The sequence below is a fragment of the Notamacropus eugenii genome, chromosome 2, assembly GCF_028372415.1.
Source record: "Notamacropus eugenii isolate mMacEug1 chromosome 2, mMacEug1.pri_v2, whole genome shotgun sequence".
Taxonomy (NCBI): domain Eukaryota; kingdom Metazoa; phylum Chordata; class Mammalia; order Diprotodontia; family Macropodidae; genus Notamacropus; species Notamacropus eugenii.
The window spans coordinates 383,471,524-383,488,009 of record NC_092873.1 but is presented as its reverse complement, the minus strand read 5'-3'; the positions used below and the strand labels follow the sequence as shown (position 1 = coordinate 383,488,009).

The following is a 16,486-nucleotide window of genomic DNA, read 5'->3' as shown; positions in this document are numbered from 1 at the left end:
TTTGGTAAATAAACAGAACAGTTTTCCATGTAAAATGATCTGGAGATGCATTGAACTGAATTAATGTTCTTTGACTGGTGATAAATTTTGTTTCCATATTTCACATTTTAAGCCTGTGGTATTGTTTTATGTTAGTGTAATGTTTATTGTTTCTGGAATTGTGAATTCAGAAAATGTGTAGAAATGCTGTTGAAATAATAACTACAATGCAATGCATTTGAACCATTGGGGGTTTAACTCATTTTTTCATATGAATCTTGTGATTTTAAAAATTTGAGCCATTATTTACTATAGAGTTTTGCATGAAAAAATGTCATTAGAAAGGTAAATATTCAGTGAAAAAGAATAATAGAACTCATTTCAAAGTCAAAAAGCATGTGTGTGGGGGAGCAGGCAGACTACTACCAGTGATATTACACATTAAATCACAGTTTTATAAACTCTCAATTGACTGAAAGCTATAGATAATACAAGATCAGGCTTTGCTTTTTTTTTTTTTAAGTGTGTGGGGAAATAAAAAGATTTGGCAGAGCAAAATGTTCCATTTAAGACTTTCCCTCAATAGTGTATTTTCTACCTCTTTGCCTTGTTCAGTAGTATCTCAGTCATACCCAATTCTTTGTGACTCCATTTGGGGTTTTCTTGACAGATACCGGAGTGTTTTTTTTTCCCATGGAAAAATATGACAAAAAAAATTCCTTCTTTAGTTTGTTTTACAGATGAGTAACTAAGGCAAACAGGATTAAGTAAATTGTCCATGGTCACATAGTTAGTAAGTGTCTGAAGCCAGATTTGAACTCACAAAGATGAGTCTTCCTGCCTTCCCAGGCTTGGTGCTTTATCCATTGTGGCACCTAGCTGCCCTGTCTTCCATACATATGTCAAAGATATATCATTCCTTGTAAGAGTGGTGGCTAAATTATGATAATGGAGAAAACAATCCGAGCTGCATGATTTATTAGTTTAGCAGGCATAATAAATGGGTCTTTGGATTTTCCAGTCATTCCAGAGACCCTGACTGAATATAAAGTGAGACCAATTTTTGTGTATTAAAAAATAATCAAATAAGACCAATTAATTTAAAGAAAACAATAAAACAAGATATAAAATTAGGTAATCTGATTTCTAACTGGAGATTGGAGACTTTGTAATTTGGGAGGAGGAGAGTAAACAGGTGCATCTCCCTGAAATTCCCCTTATGTGTCTTACACAATTAAAGAAATACAGGAATAACTAATTGACAAGTATAGGGTCAGTTTTCAGATAAGACATATGAATTTATTGAGATGTATAACTATGAGAAAACTCTTTGCCTCAATCTTCAGGTCTGACTGGGTTTTTGATTAGCATAACCCCTAGATCCTCATTTAGGGGTCTCTAAGCAACAAATGGAGGTGGCTCAGCTTCCCAGCCATGCAGGGCTAAGTTCAAACAATGCAATAAAGTTTTCTCACAATTCCCATAATTGAATACAATTTTCTCACCAGACAGAAATAGGACAAGACCCATAATTGAATAAAAAGGGAACTGAGCTAGATCCATATTGAGCCAAAAGATGTAATCAATGTGGTTCACTCAATTACCATAAAAGAAATAAAAACAAATACCATTATTCATCAAATTTCTTGTTATAGTTTTTATTTTATTTTGTTTTTTATAAATGTTCTACCACCAACCATATCTTACTGCTACACAACTGAGTGAAGGATGGAGAGAATATAAAATCTCAATTGGCTTAATGATAGAGCAAGGTACTACTTTAAAGGCTCTTCTCCAAGGTATCTCTCATGCTATGTAAAAATCATATAAGAGTTTTTGAAAGATGTAACAACCAAGATAACTTTGTTGAAAGGTTCCCTGATTATTCATATTGAAAAAAATATAGAGATATATCCTTGCTAAAGGTATTCTCATCGACACAGAAGATATCTATTATAATATCTAAAGGAAATAGTTTTCACATATTAATAATATTTCATATAATAAGCCCTATAAGTTCCTAAATGGAATCCATAATTATGCATAATAGTTTAACATAACTATCCACACAAGTACAATCAAATGGATGAAGAATAACTGCTGACCAGAATATGACATGCAATTAGACAGATAACCTAAGAGCTGGTACGTACATCAGTTAATAAAAACTCATATAGACACTGACTATGAAAAATGAACTGGATGTATTTCTTAATTGATAGATGGCCAAAGAATGTGAACAGATGGTTTTCTAGGGAAGAAATAAAGTTGTCTATATCCATATAAAAAATGCTCCAAATCACTACTAGAGAATTGCAAATTAGTTGTGACCTGTCTCTGAAGTTCCACTTCACACTCCTCAAATTGTCAAAGTTGACAAAAAAAGGGAAATGAGGAATTTGAAAGTACTGTGAGGAAAACAATCATATGACTGTATTGTTGGTGGAGCTGTGAATTGATCATTCTCCAAAATAATTTGCAACTCTGCCTAAATGTTATTAAATTCCTGTCTTCCAGCACTTATCACCTCTGGAACTCCCTAAGCACCCCTCTAAGAACTCCATGGTGAGGACAAACCCTTCAAGACAATGAAAACCTGTCTGATCCCACCTCTTAATATCACCAAATTTCCCCAGGCATAATCTCTCCATCCCAGTGAATTTTTCAAACATGACTCTCCAGCCCCCTCTACCTGACTTCTTATTCCTATTTCTTTCAACTCCATCACCCCAATATCCCACTCCATAAATTGTGCTCTCTGGAATTCATGTTCCATGGATAAATGACAAACTTGTTTTAATCTTCAGGCTTTTCCTTTCCAACTCCCTCCATCTTCTGGCACTCACTGAGATCTGCTTCCCTCCCAATGACACAACCTTTTTGGCCTATCTTTCCAACACCGACTGAACTTTCATTCATTCCCCACCTTACTTATTCTTCCAAAGCTTTTCTCATCTATTCATGATAGTTATCTTCTTTATCATTCATTTGGTACTTTGCCTATATTGCCTTCTAGCCTTATTAGCATTTTCATAGTTAATTCCTTTATTCTGTCATTCAACCAAAATTTATGTAGTATCAACTGTTTACACAACATTTTCCCCAGTATTGGGAAAAGTTCCTGATGTTGTTGTTGCTGTACAGTCATTTCAGTTGTGTCTGACTCTCCATGATCCCATTTGGGATTTTCTTGGCAAAGACAGTGGAGTGGTTTGCCATTTCCTTCTCCAGATCATTTTACAGATGAGGAAACTGAGACAAGCAAGATTAAGTGACTTCCTTAAGGTACAATATTATGTAATACATAATATCCTTCATGCAGCTTACTATCTAGAAGAGAATGAGATGTAAACCTCAATAACTATAGTTCTTATAGATACCTGATCACTGGAGTAAAGAGGTATAGAACAAAGGGAAGGATGTCATTACCCCTGTCTAATATTTGAGTTCCTCCTTTTTCTAAACCCCACTCACTTGGGTTATCCTGATTGCTAATCCACCCTTAGTCTAACCTCTCTTTTCTAGATTACTAAGAAAGTTTCATGGAGCAGTTAACATTTGAGTTGAGGTTTGAAGGATGAGTAGGCCTCCAACAGGCAAATGAAAAGGAAGGCCTCCAGCCACAGTCATGTGGGAATGGGGAGGAGATGTAGTTGTTATCTCTCCAACTAGGTTAGGAAGCTTTTTAAGACTGGGGTAACTTCTGAATCACTCAGATCCTTCATTATGTCTTTCACCTATTAAATACTGAATATATTTGTGAATCAGAAAAACTTGTTTTTGTTTTTCATCAGTCTTCAAGCCTAATTTGATCACCAAATTTATTCCAACAGTTTCTCTTATTCAACAAAAATAAGGACTTTGTGCTTCCTTTCCAAAGATCTGGGGTCAATTTTAGAAGGTCTGAGAGTCTGAGAAGAAACAGGGAATTGAAGGTGGGAGGCTTCTAATTACAAGCTGGAATATTTTTTGTTCTAATTAGTTTCCTCATGGGAAGAATTGTTTATCTTTGATGTTTTTACCTGAGAAAATCCCACCGGAGGGACAATTTTTTTCTCTTCCCAATCCTCTTCTCCATGTCCCTCTAGGAATAGCAATCACATCAATATTTTCCTACCTGGTGGAGAAAAGAGATAATTTGGATGGAAGGACAAAGTATAACCATTGCAAAGGAAGTCATTCTGACCTCTAAGTGCGTGTTTAAAGATAAAAAGAGGACATTGAAGGGTGGGAACAAGGGGATATCTTCTTCCAGGGCCTCTCCAACCTCTGAATCAAGGTCAGTGGGTCTTACCAAGGATTATTGATTCACTTGGGGGAAGGCAGCTTTAGAAACTTTTCACAGAATTCAGGTTCAAAGAGTAGATAGAGAAGTGAGGGTGACTTCTAGGTAAGTACGGGACAATTAAGTCTGGACGGAGGAATCAGTGTGAGGGATGCTGGCAGGTACAAGGGCTATAGTTCCTGATGTACACCTTGGGGTATTCCTTTGGGTTCAGATCTGAGGTGTTTTTTTTAAAGTCAGAGATGAGATCGGAAATTCAGACCAACAAACGATTATTAAGCATCTATTATGTACAATATGCTACCTTAAGCCAGGGGAAATTTAAAGAGTAAATGAGGAACTGAGAAGCAGACCTGAAAGAATTCTGCTGTAAATTGATTTGGCCTATGAGGACAACTCTTCCGTTTACACTGCTCTTCAAGGGACCAACATACAAAGCTTGTAATTTACTCTTTCAATATAGTAGAAATAAGAATTTTATGGAATTGGAGGTCCTGGTTTGAATTCTGCCTCTAATACTTACTATGTATGGGAGTGGGAGGAGGTGATGGGGAGCAAGTCAAAACCTACCTGGGTCTCAGTTTTCTCATCTATGCTATGAAATGGTTGAGCTTACATGATCTCTAATGTGCTCTCAAGCTCTAAGTCTATGATTCTATGACTTTGGACTGAGTCTGCCCTATTTTGAGGACTGTATTGGGAATGGTAGAGAAATTCCAAAGAGGAAGGAATTTGCATGTGAGAAGATCCCCATCTAAGAGGAAGGAAAAGACATAAGAAGATTTATGTAAAAAGAAAGATGATTGTAGCTTAATGAAATGTATATCTATGTGCGGGCTACTTAGAAAAGATGCTGATTAAGGTCATGTGGTATTAACCATAGAAGAGGCAAATATTGAGCATGGTTAGGAAGGAAAGGATGGGGTTCAATAGTAAGTATCATGAAGGAATTTTGGGGGTAGGAGGTTCATTAGGCTAGAAATATTGGTCCACGTAAAACCCATCCTAATTGGTATTGTGCAGCTAAAATTTGAAGAGTGAATTGCATATAGTATTTCATTTAAGCCTGAATTAGAGTTGCAAGGAACCACAAAGATCATTTAGTCCCAAACTCTCATTTTAAACACAAGGAAATTGAGACTTAGAGAGTTTAAATGATTTGCCCAAGGTCATAGAATAGTAAATGGTAGGGCCAGGCTTTGAACTCAGGACTTCAGAGAGAAAGAAGAACTTCCTAGAGCTGCCTAGAAATGAAATAAAGCTGACTTATAAGCAATTCTTAATATCTGGAAGTGTTCAGAAGTTTGGTCTAAGGAATATGGTAGAGAGGATTCAAACTTCACATAGAGGTTGGATTCAATGACATTTGAGGCAAGTCTCTGCTAACTAGAGGACTAGACAAAAATTAGTGTGACTGGAGCGGTCAGTATATTCTCAGTGATCACAGGAGATCAACATGGTGTATGTTCATCCTTCATTGCTGAAGAAGACCATGCCATCAGAGAAATGATGACATGACTTGCACTTGACTTTGTTTTGAATGAGGGAGGGCTGTGCAGATCACCAGCCTCACTTCTCCTCCAGAGCCATCTGAAACCAGTGATCCAGTGATATTCATCAGGATGACTGGAGATGAGCCAGGATGAGGCAATTAGGGTTAAGTGACTTGCCCAGGGTCACACAGCTACTGAGTGTCAAGTGTCTGAGGTGAGATTTGAACTCAGTTCCTCCTGACTCCTGCACTGGTGCTCTATCCACTGCACCACCTGGTAAAGTTCAGAAGGAAGGGATCTTGGACCCAAGAAAGAGATCTTAGAAACTGATATGATGAACCACAGGGAGCCATCTTCACTTCCTGAATAGGTTAGGAGAAGACTAAGGGAGTATTAGAGGAAGATGATTCTGGTGGCCAACTAGGTAGTGGATTAAATGTGTAAAATGAATTCAAAAGACCTGAGCATGAATTCTCTCACTCAACTTCACTGAGTCAGTTTTCTCATCTATAAAATGGGAATAGTAGCACCTATCTTTCAAGTTGTTATGAGGGTCTAATGAGACAATAAATGTAAAGTATGCTCCAAACCTTAAAGTGTTATTTAACTGTGAACTATTATCATGTGTAGTATTAAACTCAACAAACAATGACTAAATTCCTACTGTGTGCAAATGATTGTGCTAGGCAGGAAGACAAAAATATCTTAGTTTTCCCCTTAAAGAATACAGCCTATATCCAGATTAATGTAAGTAAGGATAAAGATTGAGGGAGTCAAAGAGGGTCATGCAATGTGCTCTTGAGGTACCTGAGAAGAGAGATAATTACAGGGAGGTATAAGTCTCTGAACTAAACCTTGGACCCTTAAAAGGTGAAAGGAAGAGGGAATGCATTCCAGGCATGAGGCAGGGGGGATGGTTTTCCCGAATATGTGAAGGGAAAAAAAATGTTAGGTTGAGTTCCAGAAGCATCAACAAATATAGGATTCCAAATTGGAGAAAGATTGCTGAGTGCCTTAAATAGAATAATAGCACATACCTCACAGAGCCAGATTGCCAAGAGTCTCAAATAGAATAGGGATAGGGCCTGGACCCGGGATTTTATCTCTCTCCCCTTCATCCCATGATGTCCCCTTCTTTTTAACTTAGAATTATAGGGACTTGCCTATGGCACTTAGAGGTTAAGGGATCTATCCCAGGACATACAGAAAGTATTGGCAGCAGGGCTCAAATCTAGAGCTTCTTGACTCCAGGTCCAGCTCATTATCTACTGCAATTTGTTATTCCATTTACACATGCCTAAAATAGAATGAGTATAAAGAGATACAGTCAAAATATTTATTTTAGAGCAAATCACTATGTTAGACAATGAGTTACATACTCTCAAGGAATTTCCAATTTAGTTGATGTGATTAGTGAGATACAACAGATTAATATCAGGGAGTAGGAAATGCTGAGAGAGATAGCAGAAAGAAACCAGACTTGCAATCAGATGACTTGCTTTTGAGTCTAGGCTCTGCTGTTTACCAGCTGTGTGAGTCTGGGCAAACCCTTTCAGGGGTTCAGTTTCCCTCTTTGGCACAGTTAAGATGTCCCTACAGGGCAATCTTATTAGTAAAGAGAACCTAGAAGTCTATGCAAACTGTCAGCCTGATGTTGTTTCTAGGCTTATGAATGATTGAATCTATGCATCCTTGGCTCTACTATAGTATTCCTTAAGATAGATGGCTTGCACAAAACAGGTGTAATTGTTAAGGTTAGATTCTCACACCCTGAGATACTCAATTCCTCCAGTGCCATTCCTTAAGTACTGTTTGTTTACCCTCCCTGCTTGGTGTCTAAAAGACTTATATCCCACTTATCCTGAATCTCCCCAACTGAGACTGTTGGCAATTGTTCCAAGGAGAGCTGTGTCACTGCCCGTCTTTGAAAGTGATGGTTCTGAGAAGTTGAGGTGACCATTATGTGGGTAAAAGAAAATTCTCTCTCTCTCTCTCTCTCTCTCTCTCTCTTTCCCTCATACACACATACACATACATGCAAACATGTACATATTTATACACATATGTGCATTTGTGCATGTATATTTATGTTTTATTAATGGCTCAAAGTGTCTCTAATTAGAAAAATACATGTATATATGGGGTTTATGGATATGGATATATGTATACGTGCATGTTTGTATATATACACATATACATATGTGTTTGTATGTATGTATGTGTGTGTTCTTTGCCTAACTGGAGTCGCTTTGAGCCATTAGTAAAAAAAAAAAAAAAAGAGAGAGAGAGAGTGTGTTCCTTCTTGCATATTTTTTGCCTCAAACTTTCAGAACCTCAAATCCAAAGTCAAGTTTGGTGGCTTGCTTTATAGATCTTGAAACAGTCAGCACAATACTAATATCATCATATCATCAGATCCACTCTTTAGGACCTGAACCAGAACCATAGTCTCTAAGGTCTCTTTATAGACCCGACATTCTGTGATCCTAAAAGAAGGGATACAGCACTACAGAGGAGAAACTCAGTTCAGGGGGGAAAACATAATTTTAAGATAGTGTGGTCATGGAACACTTCCTAGATGATGTAAGATTTGAACTGAGTCATCTTGAAAGGAAATGAGTAGAGCATGGATAGGGAAGGAGATGGAAATCCTGCACTGGGTTATCGAAAATGTTTTAGAAAGCTTACCCTGAGGTCAAGGAGTGGATTGGATCTAAGGAGAAAAACTGTAGTTAGACCAGTTCTGAGGCTATTGCAATAGTCTACCTGTGAGTTGATAAGGGACTGAATTAGTGAGGTAGCAATTCAAGTGGAGAGAAAGACATAGAGTCTGTAAACATTGCAAATAAAGAATCAGGAAGTCTTAAAATCAGGCAGATGGATTGCGCATTGATTCATGAATTTGGAGTTCCGAGAACTTGAGTTCAAATCCTACTGTGACCCTGGGCAAGTCCCTAGACCTCTATTAACATCAGTTTTCTCATCTGTAAAATGGAGGTAATGATATATAAACTTCACAAGGTTGTTTGCTGTTTCTCAGTCTTCGAAGTAAATATCCCATTGTAAAAGCTAATCAAATCATAAGTGTTTAAGACAATTGGAACACTAGTTATTGGAAGAATATAACTGGTGAGGGCTCAAGTCTTTGACAAAGAAAAGAGATTTCTTATCCCTTACAAGGTATCTGAGCAGCCTGGGGAAGAGGTCTAGGCCTCAGTTATCAGGCTGAAGTCAACCATGTTACATTATTATTAATTGGTCCCTGGTTGTCAGTCAATAAGTCAATAGCTATCTATTAAGCACCTATTATATGCTAAGTAGAGGCGATACAATGAAGAAAAAAGAAAATCTTTGTTCACAAGCAGCTCACAATTTAATGGAAATGCAAGATGAAGACAAAATTATATAGAGAGAAGGAATAAATATTTATTAAATTCCTCCTATGTTCCAGGAGCTGTGCTAAGTACTTTATAATTATCTTATTTGATCCCTATAACATGTATGTGCTATTATTATCCCCATTTTATAGATAAAGAAATGAAGGCAAATAGAAATTAAGCAATTTCCCAGGGTCACACAACTAGTAAGAGTCTAACACTGTATTTGAAGTTGGGTCTTTCCAAATCTGGGGTCAGCACACTATCCACCATGCACCCTAGGTGTCTCTGCAACTGCAGGATAAATTGGAGATTAATAGAGGAAAGACAGTAGCATTAAGGGGGTTTAGGAAAGGCTTATTTTAGAAGGTGAGATTTTAGCTGTAACCTGAAGGAAGCCAAAGCAGCCAGGAGGTGGTGAGGAGGAGGAAGAGAAATCCTGGAATGGTGGATAGCCATTGAAAATGCCTGGAGCTGGGAGATAAGGTGCTGGGTTCAAGGAATATCAAGGAGGCCAGTGCTATTGTATCACAGAGTGGACTAGGCTGGAGTAAGGTTTAAGAAGAATGGAAAGATAGGAGGCAATCATGTTGTAAAAGGCTTTGATTGCCAAACAGATGATTTTACATTTGATCATAGAGGTGATAAGGAGCTGTTGGAGGTTCTTCAAAAGGTGAGATTTTTTGCATGGGAAATTTGATTTGATGAGTGAGTGAAGGACAGACCATATCGGGGAGAGATTTGAGACAGGGAGACCAAAATGAAGGTTAATTGCAATAGTTCCAAAATAAGGTGAAGAGAGTTTGCACCAAAGATGTGGTTAAGTATCAGAGCAGAGAAGGAGGTAGATACCAGAGATGTTATGAGAGTAAAACTTATTGGACTTGACAAGAGATTGGATATGGAGAGGGGAGTTGAGAATGAAATCTTTAGGCTTTAAGAGAAGATAAATAGATGGATGGCATTGCCCTCAATAAAATTAGGAAAGTTCAGAATGAAGGAGAGTGAGGAACAAAAAGTAAATATAAAATTTGGAATCTGGATGACTAATAAAATGGGCTGTTTTTAAAAATGAGGTACTATTGTGAAGCGAAAAAAGTCAGGATGGGAATCAAGTTTGGTCAGGCAGAATGAATTCATTTTAAGACATATTGAGTTTGTGATAAATGAGTGGCCAGTATCTACCAACAAAAATGGCCAGGACCGTGGTTAAATGTGTGTAAACAGAGTTCAGGAAGGTCATGAATGAAGATATAGATTTTCAGGTTTTTCCCACAGAGGTGATAGTTGAAGTTTGGAGTGAATGAAATCTCCCAGGAAATGTATGTAGAGTGAGAAAATAAAGAGGCTAGGAGCTGATTTTGGGGGGAATTTATCCACATTTCATTTCAGGAATGGAAAAGAAGTGGACAAACAGTGAAAGAACTCAAAGTTGTCAAAGGGATGGCAACAGAAGGAGGACAATATAGTTTCAAGGAAACCAAGGAAAAATAAAATTTTAAGGAGAGAAGGGTATCAAGAGTGGAAATGTTGTAGAGAGAGCAAAGGTAGTAAAGATGAAGAAGGTAATGATTAAGAAACGATTAATGACTTACAGTAGAATAAAGAAGTAGAAGTAGACTGTAGGGATTTAAAAATAATAGCAATAATAATATACAAAACACCTTTATTATCTCATTTGCATCTCATAAAGAACCTTGAAAGATAGGTGCCATAGGTATTATCATCGCCATTTTGCATATGAGGAATTCCAGTTAAGTGACTTATCAGATATTAAATAAAGTGTTATTTGAATCCCTGCCTGGAAGACCAACACTCTCTCCAGGAGGTAACATTGCCTATTCATTAATGTCAAGGAAATGAAAATAATGACACATTTTGTAGAGAAATTTGGGAGTGAAAGGAAAGAGGAAAATAGAACAGTAGCTTTATGGGACTGCAGTATAAAATACAAATGCTCAAGGTAGAGGGATCTTTGTATATTTGAAGGCATATAAAAAAAGGCACTGGAGAAGGAGAAATTGAAAATCTCATAAATAGCATTCTGTAATTGATGTGACAATATCTTGGTGGAGGCAAGAGGAATTGGAGGAGGTCAAAGATATGTGAAGAGATTAACTTTTTTTTTAAGAGGTACAGTTCTGATCTAGGAGGAAAGAGAGTATGTTTGGGGTTACTAGTAAAATATATATTTTTTTCAGTAAAATGGGAACCGAACCGCCAAGAATAGAGGTACTTAGGGTGGTAATGGGAAGAGACTTAGTTGATACAGTGGATAGAGTTCTGGACCTTGAGTTAAGAAGATTTTAGGCCAAATTGTTCCTCTTATAGTTAATAGATGTGTGACCTCAGGCAAGTCACTTATCTTTGGGAAACAGGAGTTTTGCTTTCTTTGGTGAGTTGGTTTCTTTGAGACAGCTCAACACAGAGAATAGGACACTGGACTTGGAGTTACAAAGATGAATTCAAATTCTGCCTTGGATACTTAATGACCCTGAGCAAGTCATATAACCTGTCTATACTTCAGTTATTTCATCTGTAAAATGAGGGACTTTATTAGATGGCTTCTAACATCCTGCTCTACCTCAATGATCCTAAAGCACTAACATAGCCCTCTAAGGTTTACAAAGCACTTCACAATATTAAATCATTTTGATGCTTAAAACAATTCTGGGAGTTATCATTATTAATATTATTATTATATTACTATCCTTGTTTTGCAGGTGAGAAAACTGAGGCTGAGAGTGATTAAGTGACTTGCCCAGGGTCAAACAGTGAGTAAGTGATTGAGACAGAATTTGAACTCAGGTCGTTCTGACTCTAAGTCTAGTACTCTGTTCACGATACTAAGTACATAGTATTTGAAGTTTACAAAATACTTTCCTCATCGCAGCCTTTTGAGGAAATAGGGCAAGTACCATCATGCTGATTTTACAGATGAGGTAATATGGGTTCACAGTGCTCATTGGACTTGCTCATGGTCACATTGGTTGCAGGCTTTGTAGGAACATTTCCAACTCAATGACTTCAAATCTTGTACTCTTTTCAGAATGCCTCACAGTCTATACAAAAAAGTTTTGAATATCAATGGTGAATTCAGTAGTAGGAAGCAGTGAAGCAAAGAGGGAGAAAAGATAAGATCATTGCAATCTCATCACACGCATAGACATACAAACACACACACACACAAATTTCTGGATATAGGTGTCACACAATGGTAAAAAGTTATTTTCTTGTTTCTAAGGTCTTTTCCCTCCTGCACTTTCTCTTTGTGTGATTGTTTTTGGTTTTTCTTTTTCCTACCCCTTTCCACTGGGAGTTTCCTCTAAATTTGTGACCTGTATCTGCTTATTGGGCATTCTCCAAATACAGGAAAAAGACCAACACTTGAAACAAAAGTGTCGACTGACTGACCACAGACTCTTCTTAGGATGTTCATGTGTCACTAGCAGTCACCAGTCTCATGCCTTCCTTTGATGTGGAGAGCAGAAATTGGACTACTGCTCAGGAATTCATCTTTTCTGCTTTCCCCACAGACTGGGGAGATGCTGTCATCTGCTTTGTCCCACTGCTCTTCATTTATGTCTTCATCGTTGTTGGAAACTTGGTCATTGTCATAGTGGTCCACAGAGATGCCCACCTCCACACCCCAATGTATTTCTTTATCAGTTCCCTCTCTTTCCTGGAGCTTTGGTATACCACGTCCACTATCCCACTCATGCTTTCTAACCTTCTCAGTGAGAAAAAGAGCATTTCCTTAAATGGTTGTATGGTGCAGTTGTATTTTTTCCATTCCACAGGCATAAGTGAAGTGTGCCTTTTGACAGTTATGGCCTTTGATCGCTATTTGGCTATTTGCAGACCCCTTCATTATCCAACCATCATGACTTCCAGACTATGTGTCCAGTTGACCCTGGTCTGCTATATCTGTGGCTTCATCACACCCCTGCCTGAGGTTGTGTGGATCTCCACACTACCATTCTGTGGCTCCAATCACTTGGAGCATATCTTCTGTGACTTCCTCCCACTCCTCCGTCTGGCCTGCACAGACACCCGGGCCATTATCATGATCCAAGTGGTTGATGTGGTCCATGCTGCAGAGATTGTCACAGCTGTGCTCCTCATCCTCCTCTCTTATGCTGGCATTGTGGTAGTAGTTCTGCGCATCCGTTCAGCTGAGGGTCGTAGAAAAGCCTTCTCCACCTGTGCTTCCCATCTCATGGTCTTTGTGCTGTTCTTTGGCAGTGTAGCACTCATGTACCTGCGTTTCTCAGCCACATATTCCTTGTTCTGGGATACAGCGATTGCCCTGGCCTTTACTGTTTTGTCCCCATTTTTCAACCCCATTATCTATAGCCTGAGGAATAAAGAGATTAAAGAGGCTGTAAAAAAACATATGAGTCTACCAAGGATCTTTTCCTCTAAAATCAAGTGATACATCATATTTTGATTGATGTCATCAATGTCAATATCCTGTCGGCACTAATTATAACTTATCAATGTCTTCTCAACTTGTGAATCCTAACTTGAAGTCAATATCTGATTTTTTAAAAAATCAGAATTTAAAGAAACTCTAAGAATCAGCAGTGTGCTGAAAAGAAATATGTTCATTTTTTAATAGCTTGCTTACAGAAAGCATCGTTCACACAGATATATTAGTTCTAGCTAGGACCACAAAAACCAAAGCTAAAAAGAAAAATAAGCAAAGATTTTTTTAAAGCACACTAGTAGGAAGCACTGACTTGCTTTGGTAAAAATGCCAGATGGCTAGTCAAATAGTGGCTATTTCCCTGCTATAGATTTCACCCAATAAGAAATAATGTCCTGAATATAGCTACTTCAACACTCACCCAGTTTCATGACTTAATTTTAATAATAACTAGCATTTATATGGGAGTTTATGATTTGTAAAGTACTTTTCATACATTATTGTCTATGTTATTATTACGTGACCTGTTCCTATAATTCCTACAAATTATTTTTTCTACATGAACTGTTTTTATTATTTGTTGAGTTCAGGGTAATGATAATTTAGGAAGAGAGAAGGTGGAAGAGCATTTCTTTTTTTAAAGAAAATTTATGTCATCTAAATTTCTCTTTAGATTTCTCCCTTGTCCCTCTCAGAGATCCACCTCATATAATAATATTTTTTTTGAAAGAGAAAATAAAGGGGAAAGAAAACTAATCACTATATGAAAGACTAGATCTGAAAATATATGTGATGTTCCTCTCTGTGGACCTTTCATTTTTGCAAAGAAAGAGGGGGAGGTGTTTTCTACACCTTCATTGTGACAGTGCTTATTCTTTTTAATTTTCCTACGTTCATTTTGATTATTTATCAATTTTGTTCTCATTTTCATTATTGTAGTCATTGTATATATTGTTCTTTCGGTTTGGCAGAGCATTTCAGATGACCGCTATGCCCTCTTTCCCTCACTGGGTGAGAAGAACCGGCACTTACAACAGACTAGAATACAGGAAAGAGATGAGATCTGTGTGTGAAGTCTCAAGTCTGGAATTTCCTATTTCCTTCAGTTGTCCTTCACACAGAAGTTTTCTAGTAGCACTTGGAAATAGGGAATATACAGTTGCCTGGATTGTAGTAAAACTTCCTATTTACCATTAGGATACATGGAAGCTGATTTTGGGTATTAGGGAAAGCTTTGTGATAGTAATCATAAACTAACAAGGCCAAAGACTCTTATCTTCAATGTCTGAGACTGGAGGAGGATGAGTCAAGTCTTCCATTGAAGAGTAAATCAGACTTTGGAGTACAGGAAACCAGATACTTCATAATGGAGTGCAAGGAATAGAGAAAGTCCCAAGTACCTGTGACTATATGTTATCATTAATTACTACTACTACTACTACTACTACTACTACTACTACTACTACTACTACTACTACTACTACTGGATCCAGAGTGATGATTATGAGAGACTGGCAAAGAAGTTATAAAGATCATTATTAAATCTCAATTCCCACTTCTTAAAACTTATAATCTGTGGTCTAAAGATGGCATTCTAGACACACAGACATTCTACATGGTTTCCTTTCTGTGATTTATAGATTAGTGCAAAGTGGAAAGTCCCTGGTCATATCCAAAAAAATAGGGAAAGTAAACATTGAAGGAGTTTTTGTAGATATTTAGAGGTGATGGACTCCATGAGGGAATGTTTCACATTTTCATTTTCATTTTTACTATGTGCAATGCATTAAGAGACTGTAGCATATTGAGTATATTCGAATTCCTAGTATATTCACATCCTGTGAGTGGGGGTGGTGTTAACTCAGATTCTGAACACAGAGGGAAGTCTCTAGATTCACAAATGTCTTATTTTCATAATTTGGTAATATTCTATATCATTTCCCATTCATCATGGATTTAATTTGCTTAGAGTTGTTGTTAAAATTGTGTCTAGATAGACAGGAGATAGACAGGGGTTGGGGAAGAATAGTAGAGGCTTTTTCTGGCTATGTGTCCTCTAGTGGCCAATGGGGATTCTGCAGTATTTTAGCCAGCTTTATCTAGAATAAACTAAATAGGAACTGAAGTAACTATTGGCTGGTGGTTCAACATTAAAAAAAAACAAATATCAACTTCCATCAATGGGCACATAAGCCCATGAGCTCTGCGAATAGCAGTGTCCCATATATCCCTAGGCCCTGAACCCATCCATTGTAGCCATAATCCTGGGTGACAAACCTTGGAGAAGAGGCCAACCATACCCACAACCATTCCCACCAGCTGTCAACCAGCTACCAGAAAGAAGAAAATAAGCCAACTGAACTGAAGCAGCAAGGTATCAAGGATGTGGCATATACCCATGACAAATCACCTTGACCATGGTCTAATCCTCTCCTAGGACCCAGCATCTAAGCATTCCTGGAATTGCAATATCTCTCAGTCCATCAATCTTATTTCTAGCCCAGCTCAACATCCATCTTCAATAAAAGGAACCCTCATAGAAAAGAGAGGTAACATTCTTGCCACCATTAGCACCAACTACTAATGAACTGATGCTGATGGGCAACTAAGCCTGAAAGCCCCTGAATATCCCCTTCTCCCACCAACCCCCAAACCACCACATTTATCATCCAAAAAAAGTCTTGTTAAAATGAGACCTGGAAACTTCCTCTGCAAGTACTGCAGCTGCTGTCTTCTCAACAGCCACAGCTGGTAAAGAACTGGAAATAAAAGTTCTGGCCACCAAAGATGGCACCATTAAAGAGTTCAATATCAGAGATATGGGTTTATCAATTGAAATTACATTAAAAAAATTCGTTACAATATGCTTTGCCACTTTAAAGACCACAACATATTTCCATGAGATTTGCAGCTAAAAATTAAT

At 37.7% G+C, this 16,486-nt stretch overlaps 1 protein-coding gene across 1 annotated transcript; it reads left to right on the top strand.

Moving 5' to 3' along the window:
• Positions 1-12,597: 12,597 nt before the first annotated feature.
• Positions 12,598-13,569, top strand: LOC140524077 (olfactory receptor 6K2-like). The gene has a single exon (XM_072638580.1). The coding sequence runs from the start codon at positions 12,598-12,600 to the stop codon at positions 13,567-13,569; it is 972 nt and encodes a 323-aa protein (XP_072494681.1).
• Positions 13,570-16,486: the final 2,917 nt, after the last annotated feature.

What these genes read in the sequence shown, in the direction of transcription:
- LOC140524077 (XM_072638580.1), top strand. Translation starts at nt 12,598, where the DNA reads ATGCCTTCCTTTGATGTGGAGAGCAGAAATTGGACTACTGCTCAGGAA.